Here is a 14,152-nt window from a genome sequence, read left to right on the forward strand (position 1 = left end):
TTAAGCTATGTCACACAAGTAACATGTGCAAGGTCACGAGTCCCAAATATAACAAGTGTAAATATAATGTTGATTTTTCAGTTTTTCGTCTCCGAGAAAGACACAGTGACGTTTCTTTTTTTAATCCGGTATTAAACGAATCTGGACTTCTGAATGAAACAGCCGTTTGAACGAATGAATCACAACGACATTAACCGCCACCTACTGGCAGTTTTACTTTCTTATTTACCATGGCACGACACAAAATGTTGAATCATAATGGTTTCTAATAGGAATGTGGAGTATCGGTATCACCCCGATACCAAGCTCATGAACTCGTGCTCATACTCGTAATGACGCATCGATACCAAAGACCGATACGTCACGTGACATACATAAAGCCCTATGATTTCTGCGATGCAGTAAACGCGGACGGAATAGAGAAATACAGGCATAAAAACAGAATTTGCTGTACAACAGCAAATTCAGCGCCAGCGTTTCACTGCAAGAGGACACAAACACATAAACAAACACCATTTGCGGCGATCCGTCAAAATAAAAGACCGGTTAACTTAAACAAACGCTCTTAGTGGCGTCCCATCAAAATAAAAGTCCTGTTGACTTGAACAACATTTTTTATAATTCGACCACAGAGTATATTGTTTAATTAAGTAAACTGAAGTAAGTGAGCTAATAAAATTGTGCTACTTATCATAAGAAAAAAAAGAATTTAAAAAAATTTATCTAAATTTAAGTGCACCTAAAAACAAAAGAAAAAAAAGAAAATGTACCAGTAAGATACTGGATATTAACATAATTTTACATAATACTGGCATTGGCTATAGATATAAAAAAACGACCCCCAAAAATCATGGTCCAAAAGTTTGTGTAATAGATTTTGAATCAGAGTATTTCTTTCTGATTCTACTTCTTGTAATGTCTCTTTACATAATAATGATTTAATTTATTTCTGTTGGGGGTCATTTCTTAGACAAACTTGATGTTTGAATAATTTGTGACTGATTAGATCAATTAATCCCCATATCATGTCAAAAATGTTATTTTATAAATACATTTCAATTACACTTTTACAGACACTTCTATAGTTTTTACAGGTAATGTAAAATCAGTTATATCTTTTTATATAACTTAATTCTGTATCTTGTGTTTTCTTCCTCTGGATCAGAAAGCTTGCTTTGTATTTTTGTTGTTGTGTGAAGTTCTCTGTACTCACTCCAAAAGCCCAGAAACCGAAGATGATGATGATAAAATCCACCACGTCGGTGAGGAACATGAGAGCGTAGACATCAGTAGCTGCTTGGTACTCTGCGTGTAAGATGTCTCTGAAGAAGCCAGAGGTGGGTCTGTACACGTTCTTCACTCTGCACACACAAAGACACAACACCAGATCAAATAAACACACTTCAAACCATCATGAATGTGCATCTCTTCCTGCTTCACTTACACGGATAAGAAAAGAGCCTTGAGTTTTCCTTGAACAGCGTTCAGAAGTCGTTTGCCCTTTTCTTGTCTGAGTTTGCTCTTGGACTTCTTTTTCTTCTTGGACTCTTTCTTTGTAGTGTCTGTGACGGACAGAGTATGTCAAAACTATTTTTGATATTTTCTGCAAATATACTTTGTGTGTTTCATAGAAATATTCTACAAATATGGCAAAATGTTACAGACACACGAGAGAACATCCAGAGATATCCAGAGAAGACATGCGTTTTACTTTAATCCTTTATTAAATCTTTGAATTGCATGCAAGTCAAACTACATTTCAACCTTCATTCTCAAACAGCTATTTTCACATCCTCTGACCTTTTTTTGTTTGTTTGGTCTTGCGGAAGCGAAGGAAGCTTCGTTTCTTCTGTCCGTCCTCTGTGGCTGTATCCGGGGTGTCTGTGATGGCAGGCGGGCTGAAGTTTGGCTCAGGGTCGCTCTTAATTTCTCCATCGGTGGGCGTTTCCGCTGATGCTGTGATTGACAGCACTTCAGTCTGCGGTTCCGCCTGCGTTTGACTGTCTTCCTCTTCTGAGAGTTGAAAGATGCTCTCCTCTGTTTTATCCTGACTCTTGTCCTCAGATGAGCTTTTGCTCTTCTCCTCCAGTGGACCCTCGTGATCCCAGAGACCGTAACGCTGAGAACATAAATCACAATGATCTGAAACATGCTTTTGCTTATTTTCATTATTTACACAAAACAAAGAACAATAATTATACTGTTTTAGACAATATTACTTGGCTCAGCCTTCTTCCCAGCCTTCTGCTCAGCTTCTTAAAAACCCGTTTACTAGTTGTGTACTCAAAGTTTACTTTGAATACACTTTTTAAACGTGCACCAATTTAGTGCCAAGAAGTATTAAAATAGTACACTACTGTGGTACTAGTCCTTACTACATACAAAGTACTTACTGGATAAAGTTTATACTGCGTATGAATGTAGTTACTTATTCGTGTACTTAAAATGTACTGCTGTTTCACTAAAGTATTCATAAAAGTGCACTTTTATAAACTAAAAAGTGGGCCAATTCAGTCTCAAGTAGTATTGAAATATAGCACTAAAACTTACTAAATACAAAGTTATACAGTACGTAAAAGTTTGACTACATTATAAACTTCCCAGAAATGATTTATTAGTTGTGTACTCAAACTTGACTACTTCTAGATTTAAAGAATATTAAAAGCACTTTTATAAACTAAAAAGCAGAATACAAAAGAATACTGAAACTGTACACGTACAATGACTGTATACTAGTACTGGTGCTTACTTCATAAAGTACTGAATACTTATAACTATACTTGATTTTTGTTTAAAGATGGGGAAGCATGCTATTTTTGCATTCTGACTTCTTTACACTGTTGAACGTGCTGCCTTCTCATACTTAACATGGTCAACTTGATAAAAAAACGAGTTGGACGAATGACATTCTGTGCTCGAAATGAAATACTCAATTAAAAATACACAATTCTTGTTTACTACACATGCAGTTTCTGCAAATCTTGAGAAGAAGCCTATCTTTAGGTATACTCATTAAAATGAACTTGAAGTAAACTTATTTTGTGTAAGGCTACTTGTTGTTGAAGGCAGACCCGTTTGACGACCCAAATTCATTATGTAAGGTCTTTATAATATTGCATTCAGGTCAATAGATTCCCCCAAAATTTGCACACAGGGCCTTTGAGACATCCAGCATTTGTTTAACTGGTTTATGTTACCTGGAGCAGCGATCGGTGAAAGAAGAGCGCCAGTAGCTGAAGCAGATCATAACGGATGTAGTTATCGGTTTTCTCCAGTCCCAGGATACGAGGAGGGAAGAAGGCCTTGTCTTCATTTAACTTCAGCTCATACTCGGTGTTCCACGGGAAGAAACCGAACTGAAACAGGTATTTCACCACCACCATGACCTCCGTGTAGATGATGGCCGTCATCCAGAACCGCTTGGTGGGTCGTGGCACGGACAGCATGGCCCAGAGAAACACCAGTATTGGAAGAACCAATGAGATGACGGATGCTGTGACCAGGTTGTTCAGTACGATGATCAAATAACAGACGAGTTCAGAATTAGCCGCCAGCACGTTGTAGAGACTAAACATCAGCTTGAGGAGACGATTCTGAGACGAGTAGAACTCACGACTCTGAATGAGCTCCTCAACACACGGCGGCCTGAAACAAAAGACGTTTTTACTGTCGGGTGTCCTTCACAAAGCCTGTTAAGAATATTTTAAGGTTATATTTCACTCTAAAATAAAATGCATATATATTTTATAATTGAAGAACATTTTACATTTCTTCGTGTGAATTTATAACAAATTAAAAAAATCAATGCCTTAATGATTTAATTTGACTTCAATCTGCATTTTATTCCTAACATTGTGTTTTATTTTTAAGTTCCACTAAATATATAACCAGATTTATATCCCACAGCAATTAATAGTTGTAGAAGATCAGACAGACATGATAAGAGACGCTTCAGTACTATCATGTGCTTTAACACTGTATAAGTACCTCTCTGCGAGAAGCTCACTGGCGGTTCTGGATCGTCGAGGTGGTTCACTGTAAAACGGTTCTGAATCGAGCTCTAGCGTGAGTTCTGAGTCCAGCGTCGTGCTGCTAAACTCACGAGCCTTCGGCAGACCTCTCAACGGCTCCAGCTCCACCACACTGCAGGATAATGTGACGCATTACTCACGGACACACAATCACATTGACTGTAAGAGGGGTGTTGTGAGTGATTGGACGGGTGAGACTCACTTGGCGTCGCTGCTGTAGCGCACATTGTCCGTGTCGGTTTCATCGAGGCCTGTTTCTAATGTCAGGTTCTCGCTGTCCTGTGACAGCAGGTCCTCCATCGTCTCTCTGGAGGGTCTCTGTGTACGGCACAACAAGGGTTCTAATGTTGTTTTGTAAATTCTGGAGTGTGTCTGAGAAGAGACTCACCTGGCTGATGTTATGGATGAAGGGGTAACGTTCCTCACAGAGAACCATGGAGGTCTCCACATACTGCTTGGTGAGCATGTTCAGCCACATGGTAAAGCCGTCCACCATGGCCAGAAAAAGCACCCAGAGGAATTTCAAGATGTCCAGAATCCTTTGCACTATGTCACTCCCTTTAACTGCTGAAATCATAAGAGAGGAATTCAACGTCACCTCAAAATAGATTGCTGTGATAAATTGGCAACGTTTTCTGCTGCAATGTGCAAGTAGTTTTAACAGAAATATACAAAACATGTTCTTGCATTATTACTGTCGTTTTCAAATTTGCAGATCAATCAATTAAAAAGTTATAAATAAAAAAATTAAATAAATGTGCCAAAAAATCGAATAAATGTGCAAATAAATTAAATGTTTGTGTCAAATAAATGTGCTAAATACATCAAATAAATGTGCTAAAAATAAATGATGTGCCAAATAAATCAGTTCAATTAGACGGATGTTCCAAATAAATCAAATCTGCAGATCAATCAATTAACAAATATTAATAAACGTGCAAATAAATGTGATGAGCAAATCGATAAAATATAATAATTAAATAAAAACTAAATAAATGTGCAAAATAAATCAAGTAAATTAAATAAATCTGCAAATAAATTAAACAAATGTGCCAGATAATCCAATAAATTGAATAAATGCGCCAAATAAATCCAATAAATTAACAAACACATTAAATTAATTAAATAATGTGCAAAGTTAAATGTGCCAAATACATTTAATAAATGTGCCGAATAAATCAAATAAATGTGCTAAATACATCAAATGAATTAAATAAATGTTCAAAATAAATTGAATGAATGTGCCTAGTAGATTAAATAAATGTGCAAAACAATGTACGTGCCAAATAAATCAATTAAATTAGATGAATGTGCCAAATAAATAAAAAAATGTGCAAATAATTTGTAGATTTCTTACCTAACCCTTCTGTATCTTCTGCCATCTCCTCCTCTTCTTGTGATGCATCAACATCAAGCACAGCTCCATCTTCATCTTCATCAGCTGATAGAGACATAAACACCTCAGTTTACTGTGGTAAAGTTGTTAACATGCTCTGGTGTAAATATCTGTAGTGTCTGTGTTTAACCTGAAGTCTGTGACTGTGTCTGTTTCATCTTTCTCTCAGCTCTCTGTCTCTGTTGACGATCTTTCAGGGCTTCTTTTGCGTTGGTGACCCAGGCCTGATACGCTAACTGTGATCAACAACAGGACAAAAAAAGCACTTTTTATTAAGAGCCACTTAGAATTACATTTCTTTCACCTTTAGAAAACATGAAAGCCATTTACACCGCGGAACAAATTAAGAGACCGTTTTAAATCATCCTTTCTAGATGTTTTGTGGTCCAGCAATACAACAGACAAATATGACTGTTCTTATGCTTTAAAGTGAACATGAACTTGTTTTCTTTGCAGTATTTGAGGTCTGAAAAACTACAGAGCACCTTTCTGTTATTTTAACCTGTTTCTCCAGTTTTAATTTTCTGAAAATAAATGCAAATAGAATCAATATCTTTACTTGAAATTTGAGAGAAACATTGTTAGTAAATCACAGAATAAACACTGTCAAATCATTTCAAAATGGTCTTAGCGTTTATTTCTGCGGCTGTATGTGAAATACTGAAAAGATTGAAGATGGTTGAGAATGTGTTTGTTTTACCTGAAACGCAGTCATTTTTTGAGGCTTCTTTTCTTCCTGAAGAGTCTCGTCTTCCTCGCCACTGTCAGACTCAAACATGTAATATTCCCCAGAATGCAACACTAGAAAGAAAACACTCTTGGATCATGAACAGGGTCTCAGATTGATCTATGACTCATGTAAGTATAAAATAAGGGATTGTATCATCAAAATAAAACTGCTTTATTCGCCCAACGAAAAACACCCATAATTCAGTTGTGGCTCTGATCTGACATGACTGTAAGTGAGTTTACCAGTCGCATGGTTTTTCCAGGGGTACTGCCACTCTTTGGATTCTTTGGTAGGGTCTGTGACAAGAACACAAATGTGTGAAACATTTCTCATCAAATTTACCCAAATCCAGATTATTACCTAAACAAAACATTTGAACAATTACAGTTTCATTTCTTCAGTTTTTCTTTCTCCTTAAACTAAAGTGATGCAAAAATGAAACGTAACTGAGAACTCAAAAATCTCATGAGCTTTAAAAGAGCAACCACAGTTCTACATTGTTTTCATTTCTTTAAAATCAGATTCTCTGTTTATTTTCTGTGTATCTCACAACATGAATTAAGCGTGCGGATTGTGTGTCGGAGGCTTTTCTGTAAACAGATTGAACGTGTGATCACACGTCCCATCAATAAACCACTTTATTACGGCGTGATGGTTCTGTACCTGAAGGCTGCTCATCCACGGCAGACGTTTTACGTCCTTGTTTGTATTTCTGCTGTTTGTCACTTATGCGATTCATCCTGAGAAACCACAGAGAGAAATCGAGAATGAGCGACGCTGTCATGTTCTGCATCAGGTCGAAAAAAACAACAACTCACGATTCCTTCAGCTGTTGTAAGGATTTCTTCTCGCCCTGCTGATAGAAATGCATGTTCTTTATGATGCTGGCGCGGAACAACTCGAAACCCCTGCACGCATGACAGAAAAACACGTCATACACTAACACAAAGTGCTTTTAAGTGCTTAAGGAGATAGTTCACCACAAAAAAAATCATTGTCATCATTTACTTACTCTCAGATTGTAGCGAACCTGTATCAATTTATTTGTTCTGCTGAACACAAAAGAAGAAATTTAGAAGAATGTCAGCAACCAAACAGATCTCATCTGACTCCCATATTTTTTATTTTCCCTACTATGGCAGTAAATGGGGGATGAGATCACTTTGTTTACTGACATTCTTCTAAATATCTTCCTTTGGGTTCATCGGAACAAATGCTTTTTTTACAGATTTACAACAACTCGAGGGTGATTAAGTAAAGATAGAATTTTCATTTTGGGTGAACTGTCCCTAAACTTGTGAGCCCTGGTGTCCAGCAGGTGGCGCTGTTCTCACCGTGACGCTTGACGTGCTGATGCCTGCAGGTCAGCGGACACGTGCAGAAAGTAAAAACTGAGGAAGACTCTCCTCTGAAGGAGGAGGAAGAAGAAACAGATGCTGTCCCAAATAATACCCGCCTCCTCCACGGGCAGAGAGCACTCTTTGCTACACACGGAGTTAGCTGCGGAAACACAACGCAAACACGCAGTCACACATCGGATGGCACGAGGGCGTGTCGACATGAGAATTTCATACGTGGGGATTTTCGTGCCTCGCTGGTACGTTGATCAACTTACGGTCGTAGTAGCCTTTGACGGTACACACCAGACTGAAGAGCTGTATGACCCAACAGAAGTTCTTCTGCAACTCCACCACAAACACGCAGGCCAGGATCTGACAGAAGAACAACAGGTCAGCACACATCATATGGCGGCGGATGAGAGTCGGTTAAATGCACCTCTGCTCACTCACGGACAGAACGTTCTTGGAGACGATCACAGCCACGTTATAGATGATCAGACAGTCCCACATGAGCAGACGCGTACGTGACCGCTTGACCAGGAGCTTCGTACCGTAGATCAGGAAGAAGAAAGAGGCCAGGAGATAACCCAACCCGAACACGCTGATCCGAGTGGCCCCGGTCACGAACACCACAGCCAGAACAAACCAGAACATGTAGCGGAAAACCAGGATCTTAGCCATGTCCAGATAGGATCTGCACAGAGAGAGAGAGGAAGAACAGTCGAAAAAAAGGATGAGGAAATATGCTGAAATATTCTCTAGTATTTACCGTTTCATCAGACGGACACCCTGGCCCAAAGTTAACTTCCAGCCTGTGTTTGGTTTCATTTATTTTATATTTAATTTTTATGTATAGAGAAAGTTCGCCCAAAAAACATTTCTGACTTTCGCAAAAGAAGGTATTTTGAAGAATTTTGTTAAATGGATCACGTTGACTTGCATTAGTTTTGTATCTATACATTCGAAGAGAATGGGGTCCAGTGCTGTTCAGTTACCAAACGTTCTTTAAAATATCTTCTTTGTGTTCTGCGGAAATGTATTGTGAAGTGAGGAATTGTTTTACCATTTTTTCATTCCATACCATTGGATTCTGACAGGTGAAACAACATGTAACTGTTCAGCACAAATCAGACGTCACCTGCAGTTGATGAAGTTGGGGGCGGGGTTAAAGGGCATGTCCTCCATTGGATCTGGATTGTCTTTGTTCTCTCCTCCCATGACCATCCATTCCTCCTTCTTCTCATGTTCAAACACCATCCACTGCTGCGACACGCACATCAGCAGAAGAAAATCCGCTGCAACACATCGCACAAGCTACGCATTTAAAGTCCCAGTGAAATAAAAAAATGACAATTCTTATTTATTCATGAAATAATGCAACGTTTACAGTAAATAGCTTATCAATGTGGGTCTTATTTTCTTTATTTGTGTGAATTAAAATCTGAAAATGCACTTGAATTGACTATCCATCTTAAAGGGCTAAAACAAATATTATTGTTTGCTTTAGATGTAATACAATGTGTAAACACGATTTAAGGTTAAAAAACTTTGTATTTTCCACATATCGTGCATGTTTTTATCTCCTCTTTGCTCCGCCTCTCTGAAACGCGCTGATATTTTAAAAAGCTCATCGCTCTGAAAAGCGAGGTGTGCTATGATTGGCCGGTTCACTAGTGCGTAGTGATTTGTCGAATACTGCACGGAAATGTAATGCCTCTTATTATATTTGGAACATCAGGTCCCTCTTCAATTGTACTGACAGGTACGCCCACCTTTGGGCGGTCTTAGTCAAATCGTGTTACGAACTGACGTAGATTCGCCGGGATGTGGTTACACAAGAAGTTTCAGGCAGGTCTGGGTGAGCATTCGCTTCTCAATAAAATACATCTTTTGTTCCGACACTTTCATTTTTGCAATTTTAAGTGCTAATACATGCATGGGCAACTTATAAACCATCAAAGAAAAACACGTATTTCCCGTGAATCACCCCTTTAATTGACCTATGTTAGACGGCTTGGGCGGAGCATCCGTTAACTCCTCCCCTCCAACTGTCAGTCTGCTTCCAGTTTCATTTCAAACATTCAATCAATTCGCAGTGAAAAACGCAAGCCACGCCCACTAATTATCGCCTTCGAAATTCCTTTTCACTCGGAAATGTGTCAGCACACTGAAGTAAAAAACGATCGCAACTTCCGGTTCACGGGAACTTTAATCACTTTCAAGAGCCAAAACTAGATTTAAAAATACAAATAACGAACACACTCGAATCAGAGAACAAATCAAACCAAGCGGCTAATATTATAAAGAAAGAAAAATGTACCTTCCCATCTGAACATTTCATATAAACAAACTAAAATTTTAAGTGCAGCTTAAGTGTCCGGGGGGATACGAGTGACGGTCAGGTAACAAGTTGGTAATGATATTAATATTCTTGAGGTTGCAGTGATGAAGATGTCACTTACAGATGAGGTTCTTAGAATTGGGGATGGTGTAGAAGTCAGGTAAGTAAATCCATTTGACAAGAGCCGAGTGGATGGTTACACTGGTCCTCCATCTCCAGGGATAATCTACAGTCAAACGGGACAGGATACGTTAAAAACTATTCAGGTTATTTCACCTAGGTGTGAATTTTATGGAAAGGTACATAGAGTTCAGTATATAGTGAAATGATGATATTCAGGTACCTATACAGAGCGCAGGAGGGATGCCCACACACAGGACGTACTGATAGATCGTGAAAATAACCAGAAACAGACAGTACTTGGACCAGATCTGGGCGATAGCTTCTCTGCGCCGCCGCACCATGATGACCACCAACCAGCATCCGTGAATAATGACCAGGAAGTTCATACGCTGGCCGATAACATTCACTGTCATGAGGAAGCAAATCTATAATGGCGATAATGAAGATCATCATTAGTTTGTGCTGTCCTGAGGAACAGATCCAGAATTCAGTTGAAGTGAAACATCATGCATTATTCCTATAGAAATTCCAACATTATTCCTTTAGGATTTCTGCGCGGGATTGATGAAACACATACTTCCAGACCAAACTTGTAGAAGCTGTAGTTGAGCAGGTATTTGACGCAGTGAAGGAGACTCTGGTCCAGCGTGTCTCGGGTGGCCTGGGGAAGGATGGCTGGTACGATGGGAGGTGTGCGCTGTTTCTGTCTATAGTGATGAATCTGATGCCTGTACACCGTTGCCTCGAACACCAGCAGCATCAGGACCAGCAGATGATCCTAACAGAACAGCACAGGCATGCCAGTCAATTGAAGTGCAGTCTTTATGGACAGATTCAACAGTCACTTCTATTTAAAGGAGTGGTTCGATTTAAAATGAACATTTCATGATAATTCACTCACCCACATGTGTGTTTATTTCTTCTGTCGAAACCAAATTGAGGCTTTTGAGGAAAGCTTTCCAGGGTTAAACGGGGGGCTGTTGGTTAAGGTTAAATTTCAGAAGGCCCTACACGACATCAGCCGATGAATAAAAGCTCGTACACACCGGGACGATAATCACACGTGTTTATCGAGACATTTTTCGGCGTTCATCCCTAAACGATTTTCACTGCCAATGAGCCGAGTGAACGTGCAAATTCACTGCTGACACATATGGGGCTTAGTGAAAAACAGAAACACCGCTGTACACAAGGTGGCGCTGAGCAACTTTATGCTTCTGACACTCGCTTGTCACACATAAGACGAATTAGCAAAACCATTTTTGCTTGAGTGCCACTAAGTCGTGTTTTACTATAACTTCAGCAGCTCCAGGCACGTGAACAAAAGCGTCAATCTCATTGGTCGGCCAGTGTTTAGAGCGGCGCGTCAATTAAAAAAAACGAGCCCGAGGCTTTTAAATAAATGTTGTTTTGTGTAGAGCCTTTTAGAGCGGCGATGAAATTGAAATTTGGACCTTAAGCAACAGCCCCCCGCTGAAGTCCATTATATGATTAAGAACCCTGGAAAGCTTTCCTCAAAAACCTCAGTTTGGTTTCGACAGAAGAAATAAACACACTGACATGTGGGTGAGTGAATTATCATGAAATTTTGAAGTTTAACACTATCTGAACAAACCTAATGTGTGAATCTCACCTTAGTGTAACCGAGAACAGTAGCATCTTTTCTAACGCCAAACCATTCGGCTGGATCCACGGGTGCTTTGTACAGTGTGGAGTTCAGCATTTCTTCTGGCTCCAGACTCGTCTCATTCACGAATGGCTACAATACAGAGAAAAGATCAACCTTATAGTGACTGAATGACATGAAACGGCATATTATCGTTTAGGACTGCATGATTAATCGTAATTTTATTTATTAATGCTTCCTACAATTAATTGAGCATGATCGTTATGATTTGGCTGATTTAACGATAAGGTCAGAAAATCATCGCTGTCGGACATAAAGCTGTATTTCTTAAACTGACACTTTACAGGAAATACAATTTTTTATTTCTACTCTGTTTTTGTATATAAACTGTGACCAATAGTGATGGTTCATAAAAAAAATGTAAGAGCAAGGTTTTATTCCAAGGTCACAAATGTTTTTAGATGATAGTGTACCTATTTTTTAAAGGCAGAATACAGAATGTAGCTTACCTGATCAACGATTGCAATGATTTTCAATAACTCAATGATTTTAATAATTTAACAAGATACGTTCAGTTTTAGGTTGATGCTGATGGCAGAGAAACTGATGTGAGACACATTTATTTATTATATTTATAATAGGATTAATCGTCATCAATCAAATCCAGAATAAACGTTTGTGTTTATCTTATATACTGTATGTCTGTGCATGTTAGTTTTGTATTTATATACACATATATGTATACATATTTAGGGAATATAACCATGCATTTATTTATATTTAGCAATTTTTAATTGATATGTAAACGTTTATTAAGTATATGGATGCACCCAGCACACACGTTTCCCTAACGTTAGTTTTTGGTTCTCTTTTGGTTAATTTTTTGGGAACCAAAAAATAACATTCTAAGAAAGCTCTTTTCAGGTTTTATTTTTTGCAACCAGAAAATAACCAGAAAGTAACGTTCCCTGATGGTTATTTTTTAATGTTAAAAATCTGGTAAACGTCAGTGACATATGCAATACAGATCGCATTAACACATGTTATACTGACCAAATAAAACTTATAAATTTGCCCTTTAATGGCTTAAAATAATAAACTAGTTAAGCTAAATGAAAACACAATCCTATATCCATGTGTATTTCTTAAGTGTGGTTGTTTTTTACTGTAGCTATTTAATAAATACAACACAGTCAAAGCAAATGTTTGGTGTAATAATCCCTGACATCATTTTATTGCTTCTCTCATCACCTTTGTTGATGACTAATGGGAAACATCAACAAAGATGAAAACCGTGACTAAGGCGATGGGTTCTTAGCGAGACCCAACACAAGTGAGGTTTCACAGCTGTGATGGAAACGCCACTGCACAATGTAAACCGTTCGACAGTTCAACAAGAGCATAAACCCTGAGGAGAAAACTTGACTCATTGTTTCAGCAGTAAACACAGAGCTCACAGCCAACAGTCCACTTCTCTTCCCAATAACACATTAAACAGAAGAATAAACAGGTTAACCGTACCCACACTGCTTCAGGACTCGTGTGTAAATAATTCTTATTACGATTACACCAGCTGACGTGCTGCAGGAGTACAGAACTGTGTCAAGAACGTGTGTGTACACTACATTACAACTGTTAGTGGTGTTTACACATGCTAAGATGTTCTGTGAGGATGCCAAGAGATGATGTATTTATGTGTCGGTTTTAATTTATAATTCAGCGTCGTTGTCCGAGTAGACAGGCAATGACCACAAGGTGTCAATGTCTCAAAGTTTCTTCTATTCTTTCAAACGTTATTAAACACACGTTCAGTTATGAAGTTCTACATTATGATTGAATGTCTATCCATATCCTTTTAGGAATTGTCCGCTTTTTGACTAACTTTTGAGATGTTTGTGAGATGTTTTGTGTCTGAGAGTCATATGAGAACTTCATCTACAAGTGATGTATTACTGATTTGTATTAACCAAAGACCTTATTTCGAGCATTAAAACTAGGGCTGTGCACGATTATCTGAAATATATATCATCTGATTTATGCACAGCTTGTGAGGGAAGTATGGTAAAATGCTGCTGCACCCGAAAGCCAGAGGGCGCTCTCGTGCAGAAACTCAAAATACGCACTGCAGAAGAAGACCATAACACATGTAGTTCTAGGAACTGCCCAATGACCTGTTTTTATCACTGTCATGATAATAAAATATATTTATAAGGATCATGTTTGATGGCTGTTGCTTTTTAAAGGCACTTTATAAGCGACTCAAACTTGCACTGCTTTTAGATCGAACAGCATTACCTACTGATCCCAGAGCCGTGCTTTACGCACAAGCTATGCATAAAAAAATGATCGATGCCCTGCATAATTGAAGCCGTCTTAATTTCAGCATGATTTATTGGTTACCTCGATTAATCGTGCACAGCCCTAATTTAAACTAAAACACTTTAGACGATTTAACCGGAAGTGATATTAATAGAAGTAAAATAATTATTCTGAACCGTCCGTATGATTTGAAAAAGGTTCTTAGCTCAAACAGGACAGGGTTTTCCTGATGTCTTATATTATTT

General features: G+C 38.4%; 1 protein-coding gene across 2 annotated transcripts in view; it reads right to left on the reverse strand.

Moving 5' to 3' along the window:
• piezo1 (piezo-type mechanosensitive ion channel component 1) overlaps window positions 1-14,152 on the reverse strand; it is a 62,729-nt gene that overhangs the window by 5,290 nt on the left and 43,287 nt on the right. Inside the window, exons 20-40 of one of the 2 annotated variants that reach the window (XM_056755689.1) lie at window positions 11,595-11,720; window positions 10,539-10,739; window positions 10,182-10,386; window positions 9,960-10,064; window positions 8,636-8,792; window positions 7,948-8,191; window positions 7,773-7,869; window positions 7,492-7,657; window positions 6,976-7,065; window positions 6,821-6,897; window positions 6,400-6,453; window positions 6,128-6,228; window positions 5,558-5,663; window positions 5,389-5,472; window positions 4,420-4,595; window positions 4,234-4,349; window positions 3,988-4,143; window positions 3,198-3,645; window positions 1,801-2,119; window positions 1,445-1,562; window positions 1,214-1,361 (exon numbers count right to left, since the gene is read on the reverse strand). In XM_056755689.1, the coding sequence (XP_056611667.1) occupies window positions 1,214-1,361; window positions 1,445-1,562; window positions 1,801-2,119; window positions 3,198-3,645; window positions 3,988-4,143; window positions 4,234-4,349; window positions 4,420-4,595; window positions 5,389-5,472; window positions 5,558-5,663; window positions 6,128-6,228; window positions 6,400-6,453; window positions 6,821-6,897; window positions 6,976-7,065; window positions 7,492-7,657; window positions 7,773-7,869; window positions 7,948-8,191; window positions 8,636-8,792; window positions 9,960-10,064; window positions 10,182-10,386; window positions 10,539-10,739; window positions 11,595-11,720 (3,294 nt within the window). Of the gene's footprint in view, window positions 1-1,213; window positions 1,362-1,444; window positions 1,563-1,800; window positions 2,120-3,197; window positions 3,646-3,987; window positions 4,144-4,233; window positions 4,350-4,419; window positions 4,599-5,388; window positions 5,473-5,557; window positions 5,664-6,127; window positions 6,229-6,399; window positions 6,454-6,820; window positions 6,898-6,975; window positions 7,066-7,491; window positions 7,658-7,772; window positions 7,870-7,947; window positions 8,192-8,635; window positions 8,793-9,959; window positions 10,065-10,181; window positions 10,387-10,538; window positions 10,740-11,594; window positions 11,721-14,152 lie in introns of both variants that reach the window. The other variant, XM_056755682.1, reaches the window with a different exon arrangement.

The sequence above is a fragment of the Triplophysa dalaica genome, chromosome 1 (assembly GCF_015846415.1).
Source record: "Triplophysa dalaica isolate WHDGS20190420 chromosome 1, ASM1584641v1, whole genome shotgun sequence".
NCBI classification, from domain to species: domain Eukaryota; kingdom Metazoa; phylum Chordata; class Actinopteri; order Cypriniformes; family Nemacheilidae; genus Triplophysa; species Triplophysa dalaica.